The sequence below is a fragment of the Poecilia mexicana genome, unplaced genomic scaffold (genome assembly GCF_051168715.1).
Source record: "Poecilia mexicana isolate PSO_F unplaced genomic scaffold, ASM5116871v1 scaffold_17, whole genome shotgun sequence".
NCBI classification, from domain to species: Eukaryota; Metazoa; Chordata; class Actinopteri; order Cyprinodontiformes; family Poeciliidae; genus Poecilia; species Poecilia mexicana.
Window position 1 is genome coordinate 13,621,437 of NW_028263386.1, and position 18,715 is coordinate 13,640,151.

The 18,715-nt window shown below is 39.4% G+C and overlaps 1 protein-coding gene and 1 long non-coding RNA gene across 3 annotated transcripts; one reads left to right on the forward strand and one right to left on the reverse strand.

Moving 5' to 3' along the window:
- Positions 1–106: 106 nt before the first annotated feature.
- mylk4a (myosin light chain kinase family, member 4a) lies at positions 107–13,147 on the forward strand. Of its 2 annotated transcripts, XM_014978834.2 has the most exons (15): positions 107–1,131; positions 5,563–5,700; positions 6,082–6,178; positions 6,357–6,780; positions 7,273–7,535; positions 8,646–8,751; positions 9,253–9,346; positions 9,681–9,790; positions 9,999–10,140; positions 10,963–11,033; positions 11,127–11,255; positions 11,329–11,481; positions 11,576–11,654; positions 11,976–12,030; positions 12,154–13,147. In XM_014978834.2, exons 1-14 carry the CDS (start codon positions 601–603, stop codon positions 12,027–12,029), a joined length of 2,391 nt encoding a protein of 796 aa, XP_014834320.2. In that variant the 5' UTR covers positions 107–600; the 3' UTR covers position 12,030; positions 12,154–13,147. The 2 variants fall into 2 exon arrangements, with proteins under 2 accessions (XP_014834320.2, XP_014834321.2); XM_014978835.2 differs by lacking the exon at positions 5,563–5,700.
- A 111-nt stretch (positions 13,148–13,258) lies between these two features.
- Positions 13,259–14,216, reverse strand: LOC148154755 (uncharacterized). The gene is made up of 2 exons (XR_015765800.1): positions 14,087–14,216; positions 13,259–13,823 (listed from the first exon to the last, which is right to left on the reverse strand). It is a non-coding gene; the product is annotated as an uncharacterized LOC148154755 (long non-coding RNA).
- Positions 14,217–18,715: the final 4,499 nt, after the last annotated feature.

Below are 18,715 nucleotides of genomic sequence, written 5' to 3' on the forward strand. Positions count from 1 at the left end.
AGATATATCTTTGCTTTTCAGGTTGAATATTACACAGAATTTCTGTCTTTACAGAAAAGTCTTCCCGTTACGATGAATCTGTAGTTCACCTAAGCGGGGGCTGATCGCTAAGCATTTTCCTACTTGTTCGGCACAACAAGTACTGCGTACAGTGATCATTTTGACACCTACCAAGCAAGTGCACGGAGGTGGGCTTAACAGTTAAAGCCTCTCAGATGTCTCATAGCCCAACCACTGCCAAGCTCCCTCCCTAAACATTTGAAGCTTGCTGACGTAGGCCGGCCATTTACATTTAGCCCCCCCCCAACTCAATCTATTCTTAATACCATATCATGAGGAGAAGACCAGAGGACTGACTTCATAATAGTTCCGATTGCTTAAATTATCTTGTAGTTTCAAAGATTTAAAATCTCGTTTGAGCATTTCCCTGCTGAGTTGTACCTGGAATATTTTCTGGATTTCTTCTCCTAGCTTTCTCTTCTTCTCTGTAGAACTGGCAGCGATTTTAGTGGAAGTATTTTTGTTTGTTGCATGGACTTTATCTAAACAGTTTTTGTATCAAGTTGGTGTCTTGAGGTAACTTTTGTATCACAGGAAACCATGAGTTCCTTAGTCATAAATCCAATGGGAGACTCCAGTAATGCAGGCTTTGATATAATCCAAAACCGCATTGAGTCCCTGAGTGGCAAGATGGACAAACTCATCAACATTCAAGAAAAGGTCCTCAGTCGACTGGATGGGATGTCACAAGAAATCGATGATATTGAGCAGGATATGGAGCAAATCAAGGTGGACAAGGAGGAGATCCATCTCTCCCCAAGGGTGGTGAACCAGACCCAGGTGATGGGGCGGGAGGTGAGGCAGATCTGCAAGGAGATGAGCACCATCATGTCTGTAGTCAACCAGCGGTCCGAGCAGCAGGCCCAAAAGCTAGAGGGAATGGAGAAGCTGGTCCTTAGCATGCAGCAGGTCATCGGCTTCATTGGTGAGACGGTGAAGTGTTCAAAGGTGATGGAGATGATGTTCAAAGGTCCAGCAACTCGGAAAACCTCCAGGAACAAAGACAGTAAAGGGAAGCAGGCAACCAAAAGGAAAGCATCCACAGAGACGGTTACAAAGAAGCCTGACAAGGTGGGAGAAGCTAGAAAATGCTAAGTTGCATTACTATACATTGCCAAATTTTGTGTGACTTTGATCTTAATCAAAATTGAATTTTGGCTTTTACAGAGTAGTTTCTGAAGTGAGATTAGAAGATTTTTTTTTATGCTTGAAGGGGTTCTACATGCTCATTTATTATTTTAATCTTGTATTTGTCAACTTTCCACATGCAAAGCAGAATGCTGTGGAAACTACCAAGATAAAGTTATAGCTCGGCAGTTTCTGTTTTTTTTTTTTTTTTTTAGCAGGACAAGTAAAAATTATTACAGCACCAAAGCTGAACAGTATTGTTTTTGCTCATTAATTAACTTTGGCTTTGAAGGGTTTTTTCTATATAATTAGCTGGTTTAAAAGGTCACTTCTGGGTTTTGGCATGTACACACTTCCAAGATACACTTAAAGGGTAAAGCAATAAAGGTAGTTTATGTCACAAGAAAATGCTGCTACTGCACAATAAATATGATACATATATAAAGTCCACATTTAACTCACGTTTATGGCTGCTGACTCCCTCCTTGCGCTTGATGCAACATAGCCTCCTTTGCACGAGGCAAGGAGGGGCACAACCTGGCAGCACCAGGGTAAAGCCAGCAGGAAACCTAGATCAAAATACAAGTGGCCTGGGATTTTTTTTTTGATTGGAACAGTGGTGTTTTTTTTACCCCCTCTGCTTACCATGTGTCAAAGTTTCATGATGAGTCAAATTTCTCACCTCCTCTCTTTTGGTCTTCATTACTCTCACTCACTCAGATTTCTTTGTACATGCTGTGCTTCTTAGCTCTCCATAGTGCCCCAGTTAAAGCTCTGCTGGCAGTTTTACAGCATATTGCTACAAGTCAGTTATAAAATGAGAACACCAACATGTGGAAGAACATGCTCTGGTCAGATGAAACCAAAATAAAGCAGCTCCCACGCATGCAAAATGCAGTGTGTGGCAGAAAAGCAATGCTGATCTCACCCTGACCACACCATCACCATGGTAAAACATGATAGTGGCAGCTTAGTGCTGCGGGGATAGGGAAGCTGATCAGAACTGTTAGGAGGATGACTGGAGCCACAAAAGACTTAAGACTGGGCTGGAGGTTCACCTTCCAGCAGTACAACAACCTTAAAGATACTGCCAGCCAGAGCTAGCATTTCAATGTGTTCAAAGTGCACAAAGTATCTAAATAAGATCTAAATAAGAATCTGTGGCCAAACTTGAAAATCTATGTTTACATAGCCAGTCCAATTGAGACCAAGTTATTTTGTAAATAATCAGCAAAAACATAATTTTTTACAGGCGTAAAGCTGCTAGAGACATACACCAGAACACTTGGAGCACAAAGAAGTTGTACAACATCGAAAGTGGTCTTCAGTACGATATTACAGAGGATGCACTTAAAAGTACCTTTCAGTGTTTCCTACATATGTAATCTACTGCACTGCATTTCATTAAATGTACTTAAAGTTCAGGAAGTTAAAAGGTAAATACATAAGCATTATACAATGTCTATTTAAAAAAAAAAATCATCTTTCACTCAAAAACACTTTCCCATTGCACTGAAGTCACATCCAGAGCTGACCTGGGCTTTCCGTCTTTATATATCTGTAATTAAGCAGACTGTGATGACTCTGTTAAAGGGTCACTAAGTGCTATCTGGCAGCAGCCGGCGCTCAGACGTGCACGCTGCTATCACTTACATAGCGGTTGTGGTTTTCTTTTAAGTTAGACGGTTGAGCAAAGCAAAAACTGACCACATTGGCAGAAAGAAGGGTTACCGTATGTTGTAGAAGTAAAAAATAAAATAAAATAAAATAAAATCTCCCCAGTGTTTCTTTTGCTGAACATTTATGACCGCCAAGTAATCTGAATCATTTGTGGCTCGTGTTTCAACAAATTTCCGTTGTCGTCAGAGTGGTTGTCAGGTGGGGGCTTCATCCTATCCCACCTCCAGAGGTGTGAAATATTTAACATTTATTTCATGTTACTTTGGTCTCGAAATGCACTCCCTTGTTTTCCAATTACATTTCTTTACCCCACAACTGTCTCTAGGTGAACCCTAACACTTGCAACATATCCCCTCTCAGTTAACGTGAACGTTGAAAAACATATGTGGGACACCTCAAGTTCAAGATGAGTTTTTTTTTCCATCTCAACCTGATATCAGAGTGTTTAGTGTCATCGATTCAGCTGGGAGATTTGGAGAACAACCTGCAATCGCTTGTAATATTTTCCACACAGGGTCAGCATCACATTCCACTGTTGAGTGCGACAAGTGATAAGCTATAAATTCACTGTCCTGCTGCTACCTATCTATCAGCCATGAATAAGCAGAGGCATGCCATTATATAAGCCAGTATGTGCATGCTGATGTCCAGTAACTGTGGCCGCAAGGCAGTTAGGTTTTTGCAATTTGTCATATGTTGTTTATTGAAAGTGTGACTTTATGTTTTTGAGAACGTCAGCCCTTGATGTCAACTTTCATATTAAGTTTTTTGTTATTTACCTATACAGTTAATTGTATGTTACTTTTGGTCAGTGCTGTGAAAAAGTATGCTACAGATTTCGTTCTGCTTTCATGCATATTGCTGTATTTCTTTGAGACAGTATCTCACTTGGATTCAAGTATTAACTTATATCTCACTTCCACTGAGCAGAAGGGCGTGGCTCGGTGAAGATTGGTACGCTATAGCCCCTTCTGTGGGGCTGAATGTGGTAACTTAGGTTATGAGAAAAGGAGTTGTAATCACTGATGATGATGCTCTAATAATGTCAGTTTGTGCATGTAACTAGCCAGGCCATTGCCTTCCTGGGCAATTCTGCTCGAAAACAATTCTTGCACAGTCTGAGCTTTCTCCGCGTGACTCTGATTGTCTCCGACAGATTTTTTTACTGGGCCAATCAGCCAACAGAAGGAGTAGTTGTGAACAACGATGCAGATTTTCTGCACTGCTTTATAATTGCAATCTACCTGTAGTTTTAGCAATGGCAGTGGAGGAAGTGAATGAAGCTATTCAATCCATCTTGGCCATGCTTCCAAATATAGAAATGACTTTAAGAGCCACTTCGCTTGGATCAGCACTTCTCTCCCTGCAGTGGAGAACGGTTGGTTACAATGCAGGGAATTTCTGATAAGCTTCTTAACGTCAAACTGACGTGTTACATAAGTCACGGGCAGACTTTAGCAATTGGGTAGAATTGAAAACCTCAACACACTCCACACCTCCAGGAAGCAATCGTTTCTCAACAGCTGATAGCCCAGTGTAAGACAATAGGCTGGTTTTCATCAGGCTGATTTTTTCCCAGGCAAGCGCCTTTTGGCCATTCTCTGATAAGACTCTCTCTTATTGATTTGTGACTCGCCATCTTGCCAACTACGACGGTCTTGTTGCAGATTGAAAATGGTGGTTGAGATGTTTATGAGCGAGGAGTTTTCATCCAGTGACGTACCAAAGAGTCTGCTGACAATCAAATGAGTTGCTCATAATGCCCAGCTTGTACCAGCCCTGAGGTGGTTTCCAAAAAAATGCAGAGGAACTGCACTGGATCTGCAAACAGAGATGAATCTGTTAATTGGGGAAGAACCGGTTAAAGCCACAGCCTGGTTGGACTCTTACTGGGCAGGCAGGGTTAAACCCTAAGTCTATAACTCTACCATTATATGACTCCATAATAGTGTATCACTTGCTTATTGCAGTCTGTGACATTTTTATGTTCCCCAATCAACACACTGGTTGTGTAACGCCTACAGATAACCAAACTATACCATTGTCATATGCACTTACAATTGAAGGGAGGCATATAGCAAGAGACAAATCTTCCAAAAAGTTCCACTTTTGTCTCATCAGTCCACAGAATATTTTCCCAAATGTTTCAGGGATAACAGAAATATTTTTGTATTAGCAAATAAAAGCTCTCTTGTGCAGAATATTTGCGCCCAGGATCTTCCTTATTGTTTGACCATTAACTGAGGTAGGTGAGCATCGCACTGCTTTAGATGTTGTTGTAGGTTTTTTGTGACCGCCTGGACGAGTGGTCCTGAGAGAGTTTCACTTTGGTTTGCTGGAGTACCAAAGTCTTGCGGATGACTTTGTAGCTATATTTCGATTGGGACTTTTTGAGAATATTATGTTATGTTGTGAGCTGGATTCTAATTAAGTGATTTCTTTATTCTAGGTTTCTCTGGCTATTTTTGTCAGATATATAAAAAAAAACAAAAACGTAATGATCTGAAATATTTAATTGAGACATAAAAAAAAACAAAACCTAATGAAATCTGAGTTCAAATACTTCTTTACAGCACTGCTGCTTCAGTTAAATGCCTGTTCTGTTTGCAACAACATAAAAATTAAAATAAATGCACCCCTTCTGTATACACTGCTAAAACCCTACCAAGCATTTCCATCTTGTCTTTTTACTAGAAAACTACCTCTAGCAAAGGCAGTAAATGGAAACAAGAGATAACTCCTGCATGTCAGCCACGTTCTCTGCAGCCCCATTACAAGATAAAGCTCCATGGACCAAAGCATTTCCTCGCATCACGTAAATGTGGAAGCTTTGTAGGTTTTTTGTGCTTACAAACTGTACATATACTAGAAGTTCTTTATCTTTTTATTGCTTGACTCTATATGCTTTTGCATTTATGATTACATAAAGGGTGATGTCTCGTTCTTAATGTTATGAGGCTCATCACCACTTTATATGGATATTATTAGTTTGATGTTTTTAAAAAATAATTTCTTCAAAAAGGTATATTTTTTAAAAGTGAGAAAAACGTTTTAGGGCAGATTTCTGAATTTTTGTTTTGGAACAGAAATACATCTGACAAACAAAGAGAAATAATATAGTTGCAAACATCAACAATGATGCAGTACAGATATTGACCTGGCTACAGGATCTACTATTTTCTTCTTCTTCTTTTTCTGTTTTTCATTTCACAGGGAAAAGATCACAAGAGCAAAGATGGGGGAGAAAAGCCATGTTTGGGCCAGAAGAGCCTGAAAGCTCAAAAGAAGATGAAACCTCCAGATGCAGCAGGTACTTAAAAAAATAGAATATAATGGGTTAATTCTCGCAGCAGTCAAATCCTCGCTCGGAAACCAATCTCAAAATCAGTGAAGTCCTATTTCTGACTTCCTTATATATGGAAGAGCTATAAATTATATACTGTGAGTCAGAGACTTAATTCAGATTCTGTGTTTTTGTATTTTTGTAGATAATATTTCGCCAAAGAAGCAGGCTTTGCTTCTTGAAGAAGTGCAGAAACTAAACAGAGAGAACACAGAAAAAACAGGTCAGCTGTTTCTGCAGCTGGATCTGGAGTCTGGGGTGACCCCTAAAGACGAGCAACCAGAGGCCCCCACTTGCAACCTGGTGGACTATGTGCATGAAGATTCCCAACCTGCTGTGGCTGAGGAACGTGAGGCTACAGGTGTTATTGAGGAGCAAATAGAGGAAGAGGAAACTAAGGTAAAAGCAGTGCCAGTGGATGATGTAGTGCAAAAGAAAGCAGCAGAAGAAGAAAAGCCCAAAGTTCCCGAGGAACAACAGAAAGAAAATATTTCTGCTTCTGAAGAACAAATAGAAGACTCCAAGATGCCCTCTTCCGATGTAGATGAAAAAGAGGAGATTGTTACCAGGTGTGATTATATTTACCTATAACTACTCTTGTGGCAATAAGTCAATCTACATTTCTGCACAGGGTCTTAGGTTTCGGTAAACTTCCTACACAAATTACCACTGAATAATTATCTTTCACATTTTTGGTGGAGTTGAGTAGCACCGAAGATCAAAGTATGATCACTTCCTACAAAATAGTTTGAGAAAACTATTTTGTTTTCTCAAACAAAATAGCTGAATACAAATATAAATCAATAATTAAAACAGATGTTTTCCTTGCTGCTCTGGTTTTGTTTGCAATTAACCTTAACCTGCCATAGATATCAATTTTCATTATTTAATTTTTTTTTCTTTCAAATTCATGCTTCAGAGGCCATGCTTGGTTATTTTCTGTTTTTTTTTTTTTTTTTTTTGCTTTTTTGACACATCTGCATTACATTTTTATTGTCTATAGCTACAATAATATGACAGAGCAAAACAAATCTATAAAACCCATCAACTTCAATTTACAGCGACGACCACAAGGATGCAACACCGTGCACAGAGACTGAGCAGGACCAGGTCACTGAGACAAAACAAGACAAGAATGAGGAAAGAGAAGAGCAGCAGAAAGAGGAGGATGATGATGAGAGCTGTGAGCATGGAGACTGGGCTTGCTTCAAGGCAGATGGAATTCAAATCCAGTTCAACCTTAAAGAAAAGTTGGAGAAGGGAAAACTGGAGAATGCTGACGAGAAAACGATCGATGACGATCAAAGTGAGCGGTTCTTCATCGGTGAGTCACGTCCCTCTTCTTCAGAAGCAGGGCAATGCCAGTGAAGGCTGGTGATAATAAAACTGATGACTAGAACTTTCTCTTCATTATCCCAAAAGTTAGAACATTTTTCGTCTGTAAAGCTTCAATAAATGAAAGACATTGCACTTTATTTATTTTGCTTGGTGTAGAAATCTACTTGAATTGTAAAACTGAGCTCTGAGGAAGTGGAAACAAGACTAAAGCAAGGGGGAATGTGTCACAATCATTTGATTTCAAAAATATTAAATATGTCAATGAACAAGATTTAAGTAAAATTGAATCAACCTCTTCAGGGTTACACAAGTGATCAAGAGAGTTAGGTGGTCCTTAGGTGAAAACTGAAAGCAAATCAACATGACAAAGATGTAAATCTTGGATCAAATAAAAATAATAGAAAGAAACAAAAATGATCAGGAGCATTATTTTCTGACTTGCAAATCATTTTTATCCTCTGGAATAAATGTAAAATGATACCTTAAAATAAACTTTTATAATGGTTAATAGCTTTTTCAACAGGAACAGAATAATAATAAATCATAACCTAAAAAAGAGGAAAGCAAAACTTCCAAAGACACATTTAGGCATGCATCTCTAAAGTTTCTGGAAGTAAATAATACAGTGGTAAGTGTCTGGGATTTACTATGCATCTATCTGAATACAGTAGATTATGTATTTTTTCTTCTTCTTTTATCCAGTAACCTGTAATATTTATCTTTTCAATCTGATTATATACTTTTTGGGTTAAAATTTAGGATGTACTAATGCAATAATGATTCTTTACTGAGAATCCCAGCACACTTGATCTGGATTCTACAGTTCAACAAATGGAAGTTCAGAGAAGAGCTTAGTCTTGAACCAGAGACTTGAATTCAAGCTGGCTGCTTTCGTAAACAATACACAGACAACAACTCTATCTGTAGTTATTTATTACAAAACATTTGTAAATGATATGCCAGTGCAACAATGGTTGCATGCATACTTTAAAAAGTCAACAGCAGCTGATTATCAGTGAGACATGTATGTTACACCTTATTTATAACTTATAAAAACAAATGACATCTTTTTGCTTGTCTCCCCGGCCGTTTTTAGACACCACTCCTCCTCCGGCAGCTCCTTTTAATCATCGCATTGTGTCTGCTAAGCCAAACCAGATCAGAAACTTTTACACAATCAACTGGCAAGAGGTCCTAGGCGGGTGAGTGTGCTGCTCCTCTTTTCTACTTATCAAAAATAAATAGGTAAAAATCATGCGTGCTGAACAAAAACCATGAAAAGATGTTCTTGATTCCAGATTTAGGGCCTATTGTGTAATTGTCCTCCCCTTCCTCCCCCCTTTCTCTTCCTCTCCTCAATGGTTCATAACTCCAGAGTCATGGCAGTTATTTTTACACGAAGACTGACTGGTATGTGATACTGGATCCACAGCGCCAGCTGGTAGCTAATCACTAGGTGTTAATCCGGACCTTCAAAGAAGAGACGCAGCCTGGCTCAGATTGAATAAAATTGCAGATTAACCGCAACACTTTCCAGAAGGAAAGATCAATTCCTGATTTCTCTTGGGAAAGATGCTCTCCACTGTCACTGTCCCATTATTAAGTGATTCTTTACTGCTGCAATGCATAATTTGCACGGCTAGAACAACTTGGCTGTCTGTGCAGCCAAGAGCCAATTGTTCTTTCTGCCTCTCTTCCTACAGGGGCCGGTTCGGTCAGGTGCACAAATGTGTTGAAAACTCCTCAGGTCTCACTTTGGCAGCGAAGGTCATTAAAGCTCGAAGCCAGAAAGAAAAGGTACGACACCGGAGATACGTTGCATGACGCTGAGCAAGTCTATTTTAACTCCTACCATGAGAACTAAGCCACGTGTGATATAAAAAAAAAACCCGGGGGCCGTTACAGTTTTTAGTACTTACTAGAATGTTGTTAGGCCTCTCCTGGAACAGAGGCAAAGGGAATACTTCTCACCGCAGAGAGAAAATAACTGACCCAGACCAGAAGATGCATAGTCTCCGATCGCAGAGAACAGCTGACACCTCTCATTTTATGTGTGTGTATCTGTTTGTGTCCTGCATCTGTGCGTCTTCCTGTTTGCCTCTGCATCTTTCTGTGCCTGTGTTTTTGGTAGGACATGGTGAAGAATGAGATCCAGGTCATGAATAATCTGGACCATGCCAACCTGATCCAGCTCTATGCAGCTTATGAGTCAAGGAATGACATCATCCTTGTACTTGAATAGTATGACCCTTTTTTTTTTTTTTTTTTTTAGATTTACAGTATGTGTATGTAATGTGTATAAATTAAGAGTACATACCAACTCAATATTTAAATTCTTGATATAATTATTAGTTTAACTTACTATAGGTTGCATTGTTTTTTTTAAAGTGAAACGCCTACACTTTTTGTTGCATATGTAATTTGTTTTTGCATTTGTTTTTATCATCAGTGTTGGTGGAGGGGAACTCTTTGACAGGATTATTGATGAAAACTACACTTTGATGGAGTTGGATGCTGTGGTGTTCATCCGACAGATCTGCGAGGGCCTTCAGCATATGCACAAAATGTCAATACTGCACCTAGATTTAAAGGTAACAAAGATAAACACAAACAATATAGGTGAGGGATCTCTGCACAAACTGTGAGAAACAGATGTTGTTATGGAAAAGTTCTGCTACCGTATAATAGTACAGATTGCACTGCACTATTAATGTTATCAAGCTATTTTTGGCAAATATACACTGGGTGACTACTTTTGATTTTATAAAATATGCACATCATTTATTTACTTTAATTAAGAAGATATTTAAAATCAAATGTCTAGCTCATGGCTCTTCAACCTGTGACTCCAGAGTCAGATGTGGCTTTTTGGCCCCCACTCTGTAGCATTTACAAACCCAAATAAGGGTTTGTAAATGCCTTTAATTGTAAAGGCAATAAGAAAGGGTGGATTAAGTGGCTCTGTTGGTTTTATGCAGTAATTCCATAGAATATCTACGAAGGTACTTTACTGTACAAAGCTTTGAATAATAATTTAATGTTTCTTAACTTTAATCTATGTAAATAATAATTTTGTATACAGCAAAAGGATCTCTCAGCTCATTCTACAAAATGCTAAGATTTTATTCCTTTCAAAATTTTGTTGATTAATTTTGTTCTGAAATCTGAAAGTATAAACACACCTAAATTAAATTTCTTAGATTTCAAAATAAAACATTTTACTTTGCAGATATTTGTCAAATAATTTTTTTTGCTGCTCTACACAAATTATATGTTGTATAAATGGGGTAAGAAATATTTCTTTTACGATTGCTGTTTGTTGGTCTAGCTAAAATTAATAACCAGTAGAAAAAGGTCTTTAGCATAATATTATTCACTGGAAGTAATTACATTTTTTTTTCTCACCTTTCAAGCCAGAAAACATTTTGTGCGTGAGCAGAGTGACCAACAAGATTAAAATAATTGATTTTGGCCTCGCTAGGGTGTAAGTTTCTATTTCTGATTTACTAAATGTTTTGTTGGTATTTTGAAAATGCAAAATGTCCCTGGGTTGAAAAACAATCATGTCCTGTTTCAGATATAAACCACGGGAGAAATTAAAGGTGAATTTTGGAACTCCAGAGTTTCTAGCTCCTGAGGTCGTCAACTACGACTTTGTGTCGTTCAACACAGACATGTGGAGCCTTGGTGTCATAACTTACATGCTGTAAGTAGAGATGCAAATTCATGCTCAGCTGTGCTCAAATCACTGCTAAATCTTCCTTCCCTTTAAATGCTAGCCTGAGCGGTTTGTGTCCCTTCCTTGGCGATGATGACAATCAGACTTTAAACAACATCTTGGCTTGTCAGTGGAACTTTGAGGAACAGGAGTTTGCAGATACTTCAGTGGAAGCAAAAGACTTTATCACGAGGCTCCTTGTTATGAATAAAACGTAAGTGCATTGTGTCTCTGAATGATCTGGAATTTGTCATCTCTGGTGAGAATTTAAAATGTGAAAAGTATTTTTGTCTTACGTTTGTCGTCAGCTGGAGGATGGGGGCCTGCGAGGCATTAAGGCATCCATGGTTATCCGACTCTGTTCTTCATCATCGTCTCCATTCAAAGGTAGAGAAATATGACTGAAAAACAACTGTGGATTATGAATTATCTTTAATTCTTCCAAATGTCGTGGAAGACTTGTGATTTAACTTTACATGTATTTTTAAGATGGAGAGAGTCGGGTGATTACGTCAACATTAGATTACTTTTATTATTATCTTACATATGGAATAGTAAAAAAAGAATAAATATTAAATGGTATTTAAAAATGTGGAATGCATATAGACAAAAAGCCAATTCTATAAGAAGTGTTTGTACTGTACTTTAATGCTGCTTAATATTTATAAAATATTTTTTACACAATTTTCTGATTTTTTTTTTTGACAGAAAAATATGTGCAGATCACGCAGATCATCATGCGTGCCCCTGATTGGTATATAAGGTAATGTTGAAAGTTATCCATCCATCCATCCATCCATCTATCCACAAGGGGGAAGCATTTCTTAAATTTTACTCTGACATTTCTAGACCTCTGGAAACTGACCTTCTCAATGGTTCGTTTTAGATCTGGACAGGAACGAGATGGCTCCTGATGTGGCAACTTGGACCAACCCTTTTTGTCAGTGAAATCTTCTAGACTCCTTGAAATCCAACTGAAGCACCTGAGATGTGGATTGATTTTCTGGTTACGTGTAATCCCTTATGCTCTAAGAATGTGAAATGTACTCTCACCTGGTTTAGTTTATTCACTTTGCTAGTTTGTAAAGCCACACATTATCCTTTTTTCTTTATTCAAATAGATATTTGTGGAAACACTCCTGTCATGCAACTTTTCTAAAGTCCGTAATGTTTATTCATTTCTAAAACGTTGTCAGGGATCTGCCATAGGGATGTACTTTATGAATTTCACTAATTTCTGTCCGTATTTTAGTATCTAAAAAATGGTGCTATAAGTATCTGATGAATCATTATATATTATATACTTGAGGCTGATTTGTGTGCCATCTTTGCTTTTATTAGAAGTGCATGACTGGCTTGAGGCTTCACTTTCAAATATTACTTCCTTTGGTTTATATCTAGCTAAAATGTGGCAAAAATGTTTTGTGTGGCTTTCTTTTTGTTTTTTTTTTTTTTGCAAAAGACTTAGACATGCTAAGAAAAGGTCTATTGATGTTATTGCATACGTCTATTTTAAACTCCTTTGTCAACTTAGCAACCCTAAAAAGTATGTAAGAAAAGTACATCTTTTGTTGCTGTAGCATAATTTCACATGACAAATATTAAGAAAATCTGACATGTAATCAAAGTACGTTAATCTTGTAGATATAACCAAATTGTTATTGTACAACTTACACTTGAGTATATTTATATTTATACATTGATATATTTTTTTAGGTTGATCACAGTTTAGAGGAGTCTTTAAATAGTAATCCAAAACGTCTCCTGTGGTCTGGATGTGATGTGACAAAGTGAGGGATTAAACCTTTTAGAAAAGTCTAGCCTTTTTTATGAATATAATAATTGTTCAATGGGGAAAAAATACATAAAAAAGGATTTAAGCACAATGTAACACAGATGAGAAGGGTATTTTATATATTAGATGAATGGGCCAATAGGTTCGACTATCGGAGCATAGTGGGGTGTTTAAATGACACACAAAGGCAGTTAAATGAATTTTAAAAAAACAACTGGCTTTAGTGACATAAACCATGAAATTAACAAACAGTTATACAAGACACACAATTATGAAAATAAAATTACACACAATAAAATACAAAAAAAAAATAATACAAATACTTGGCCAAGTGCTAGTTCTCAGTTTTGAATCTTTTGGGTGCACCCTGGTAATCTGAATTCTAAATTGTAATAGGCAACAGATCAATCAGTTCCAGTTCCAATTAGGTTCAACTCCACACCATTCACATGAGGAGAATTTCCTACACAGCAGTTTGTTACAAAGTACCAAATAAAAACCAGTCCAAAAGGTGAGATCAGAAATTCCAGGATTAAACAATAAAAAGAAAAATGTCAGTCAGTGGTCTCACTCATAACTAACTGTGTGTGAAGATGTGAGTGGTACCGGCCTACCACACCGTGGGGTGCAGCAGGACTCCAAATGGGAAAGAAGGAATCCAGGAATCCAGTTCTTTCTAAGTCCAGGTGGGAAGGCTCGCCATCAAAGTCACAGGAGGAATCCAACTCAGGAACAATCCAGTATAAACAAAAAAACCTGACCTGTCAACAGACAGGACCAGCAGAATCATAGGATTTTATTAAGCTGTTCTAGCTTTAATCCTTAAATCATGTTTCTATATATTTGACATCAATTACTGTAAATTACAAAAGCATTTCTTCAAACAATATTAAACATTACATTTTATCCAAAATCAGTAAAAGTTTACATTTTAATAATCAAATAGTTCAGATAAACAATATTATTCAACAAAAATGTGATAAACAGAACAAAAACCCAAATGAAAGGCACAGAATATGCTCACCGATCTCAATGCGACACGTTAGGGACAACAATATGGTGGCTCTCAGTCCGGACCCGTGAGGCACTAGATAGTGTAATAAGGCATATTTTTCTTGCTTTAACCTTGATAATATGAGCTTTAATTGTGAACAAAGTAAGAATATAATATAAATTAGGTTTTACCTTCAACTGAACGGAGAACATGAACTTAAACCGTCAGCCTAGTAGCCGTTAGGGCTAAACTAGTAGCCGTTGGCCGTTAGAGCTAACGAGTCAGCTCTAACGGTGTTCAGCAGAAAAAGTTAACTTGTCTTTCCTTTTCTTTCTTTTTCCACTTCACGCGTCCAGCTTAGAAGTCGGATGATCTGGGAAAGCGTTTGTTTAGTTGGATAACTGTTTTAAAACAGAGACTCTCACGCTGCCCAGCTTAATCGTTTCCGGATCTCTCTCGCTTACACACTCGATGCTGCGGAAGGGCGGGTCTTGCAGCGGCAGTCTGAATTCTGATTGGTCCAAACTCACTGGAAACTAAACTTCCTATTTGCTAGGCAGACCACCTAGCTTTCCTAACCTCAGTGTCTTAAAGAGGCATCCACATTTTATGTGGGTTACACCCTCCCCTCTGAAGGGTATGCCCGTCCCTGGGCATCTGCAATGTGACACTGTGTCACACGGCTTACACATGCCTGACGGAATTATGGGGTACATTCTCAAAACCATTCAGGGAGCTAGTCAATGCCTCACTAAGACCCTGGAAAAGAGAATTCACCACCATTATCAGCGGATTTCCAAGTTTTACATATTCTAATCTATTAGGCTTTGTGTGCACTCTTTGAGAGCGACGGAGGGATGTTTCACCATCTTGAAGTCCATCAGTCTGAAACTTTAAGGGTTCAGGCTGGGCAGTAACAGGTGCATTTGCATCACAACACCCATCATCATATGCTGCATCTGAGCTTATTTCATTATCTGGAGGAGTTTCCTCAGACTGCTGTGAATCCAAACACTGGGGGGATCTGTTAACTGAGTTCAGTTCAGGCAAAACTTCTGCTTGTTCAGGTGAGTTGTCATGTTCAGGTAAGTTGACATTTTCAGGTAAGTTGACACTTTCAGGTGAGTTGACACTTTCAGGTGAGTTGACACTTTCAGGTGAGTTGACACTTTCAGGTGAGTTGACACTTGATGCACCGTGAATATCTCCAGTACTTCCATCTCCTACAAGGGACTGAGTTGCTGGAGCATCAGGTGAGAGGGAAACTACAGACTCCTCTGTTTCTGCTGCTTTCTGGGCTGCACAAGGAGGCTCACTCGACTTGTGAGTTTCAGGCACTACAACATATGTATCAGGTTTTGATATAATACGAGGGAAGAATGTCCAATCAGGTACATCATCCAAATCTGAGATGATCTCCTCTTCACTCTCGACGACTGGACATTGTCTTGTTCTTGGTCTCTTGTTTGGACGAGGTTTGACTGTTTCAGGTTCTGCAGCTGCTGACAGGAATCCACATGGCAGAAGCAAGTCTCTGTGCAGAGTCCGCACTGGTCCATCTTTACTTTCAGGTTTGACAGTATAAACTGGCATTTCTCCAGCTCGCTTGAGGACAATATAAACATCCTCCTCCCACTTGTCTGCCAACTTATGTTTTCCACGCAGCTTCACATTTCGTACGAGAACTCTGTCTCCTGTCTGCAAGGTTGATTCAATCACCCGCCGGTCAAATCTGGCTTTATTGCGACTTGCATTCTTTGCTGCATTACTAGTAGCAATATGGTAACTTTCTTCCAACCGAGATTTTAGATTGCCAACATACTGGGAATGAGTCTGCTTACTAGCATTGGTGGGCAATCTGAAGATCAAGTCAATGGGCAGTCTGGGTTGTCTCCCGAACATTAATTCATACGGAGAGAATCCAGTCACGTCACTCTTTGTACAATTATAAGCATGTACCAGAGGTTTGACAAAGTCTTTCCAGTGGAGTTTATCTGACTTATCAAGTGTTCCAAGCATCTGAAGAAGAGTGCGATTGAATCTTTCAACCGGATTTCCCCTGGGATGGTAAGGGGTTGTGCGCACTTTCCTCATGCCAATAAGTTCACAGAGTTCTTTAATGGTTTTTGATTCGAAATCAGCACCCTGATCACTAAGGAGCTTTTCAGGAAAACCATAGTGAACAATGAAGTTTTCCCAGAGGCACTTTGCTACGGTCTGTGCTCGCTGGTTTGGAGTTGGTATAGCCACTGCATATTTTGTAAAATGATCAGTTATTACAAGAACATCTTTTGTGTTTGAGCGGTCTGGCTCTATTGACAAAAAGTCAATGCACACCAGTTCAAGGGGTCGGCAGGTCTTAATGTTCATTAGTGGAGCGGCTTTCTCTGGATGTGTTTTTCGGCGAATACATCGCTCACAGGTTTTAACCATTTTCTCTATGGTCATGTACATTTTTGGCCAATAAAATCTGGTTCTTGCCAAATCTACTGTTCGTTCGACTCCAAGATGGCCCATATCATGATGAAGACTCTTAAGTGCTGTAGCTCTTAGCTCCTCAGGCAGCACGAGCTGATATGAGATGTTTGGACCATCCTGTCGCTTACGATAGAGCACTCCATTCTGTATTTCCAACCGAGACAACTCTCTGAGTAACAAGGGTAGTTCTGGTAACTCCAGCTTAAGGCTGGGACATGGAGTTTCACCAGTCTCCAAAAGTACAATGACTGCATTGATAGCAGGATCTAAGGTTTGTTTTTGCCTCAACTCTTCTTCTGAAAATGAATGGACAAGAGGGGACCCATCCACTTGCTCCTGCAGGAAGCAGTCGGGAATTGCTGAGGACTGGTGAGTAAGGGATTCAACCAAAGTCAATCCAGGAGTGGTAGCTTGAACATCAGGTACTGATGAAGTGACCATATGACGTTCACAAATAGCCTTGATCACCTCCTGGGAAACAGTTTCTGAATTTTGAAGGTTACTCAGATGGTACAGTGTGAACTGCCGGATTCTCTCGCTTTCCTTCTTGGATGCATAATCATCCTCTGGTGGATCGTGAGGTCGGCGAGAGAGTGCGTCGGCATCTAGATTTTGCTTACCCGATCTGTACTGAAGACTGAATGAGTAAGTAGAAAGACTGGACAACCACCTGTACCCCGTCGCATCAAGCTTTGCGGATGTTAAAATATATGTAAGTGGGTTGCTGTCAGTCACTACTGTGAAATCTGTACCATAAAGGTAATCAGAAAATTTTTCTGTGACTGCCCACTTAAGGGCCAAGAATTCAAGCTTATGAGCTGGGTACTTTCTCTCACTCTTGGAAAGTCCTCGACTTGCAAAAGCTATGACTCGAGATTGACCATCTTGAACCTGATATAATGCAGCCCCAAGGCCAACAGTGCTGGCATCTGTATGTAGGACATACGGAAGTTGGGGGTCTGCAAATCCCAAGACTGGAGCTGATGATAGCTTTCTTATTATATCATCAAAGGCTCCCTGACACTGGGATGTCCACCGCTGACCAAAGGACTCCTTTGGGTCGCGATACTCTGAACCTGCATTTATCTTCTGTCTCTTGTTCAACTTTCTGAGCGGTGGATAACCGGAAGTTAGTTCATTAAGGGGCTTTACAATAGTAGAGTACCCTTGAATGAATCGTCGGTAGTATCCAGCAAATCCTAAAAAGGATTGAAGCTCTTTAAGATTTGTGGGGATTGGCCAGGTCTTTAAGGCCTGAACTTTCTCTGGGTCGGTTTCGACACCTCTCTCAGAAACAATGTGGCCAAGATATTTTACTGAGGTTTGAAAGAATTTGCACTTTTCTGGTGCCAGTTTCAAACCATATGTCATCAGTCGTTCAAGGACACGCTGCAAGCGCTGTTCATGTTCTTCCAGTGATGATGAGAAAATGATCAGGTCATCAATGAACACTAAAACTTCCTTTAGGTTCATATCACCAACACACTTTTCCATCAGTCTTTGGAAGGTTGAAGGCGCATTTGTTATTCCTTGGGGCATCCTGTTAAATTCCCAGAATCCAACTGGACACACAAATGCGGTCTTATACTTGTCTGCTTCTTCCATTTCGACCTGGTAGTAACCTGACTTGAGGTCTAGGACGGAGAACCACTTAGAACCAGCAAGTGCAGTGAAAGCATCTTCCAGTTTTGGAAGAGCGTAGGCGTCTTTAATGGTCTGTAGATTCAGCTTTCTGTAATCTACACACAGACGAACAGAACCATTCTTTTTGCGAACCACAACGATTGGGGAAGCGAATGGGGACTCAGATTCCCGGATGACTCCAGAATCTAGGAGTTCATGTAGATGTTGTCTCACAGCATCCACATCATTGGGGTGTATCGGGCGGGCTCTTTGCTTAAAAGGCGTCTCATCACTGAGCTTGATTCTGTGTTTTACCTTATCAGTATGGCCAAAATCCAGGTCATTCTGAGAGAAAACGTTTGGCATGGTGTTTAACATTTTTGTTATTCGGTCTCTCCATTCAGTGGATAAGGGTGAGTCTCCAAAATCAAAGCTTAGCTCTCGGGAAGACTTTGCTGGAGACTGAGAACAGTCTAGCTCACTGGCAGCATGTTCTTTGTGTAACACTTGTACTACAGCATTAACATCTGCCACAATAGTTTTGGGGGGAATGACAAT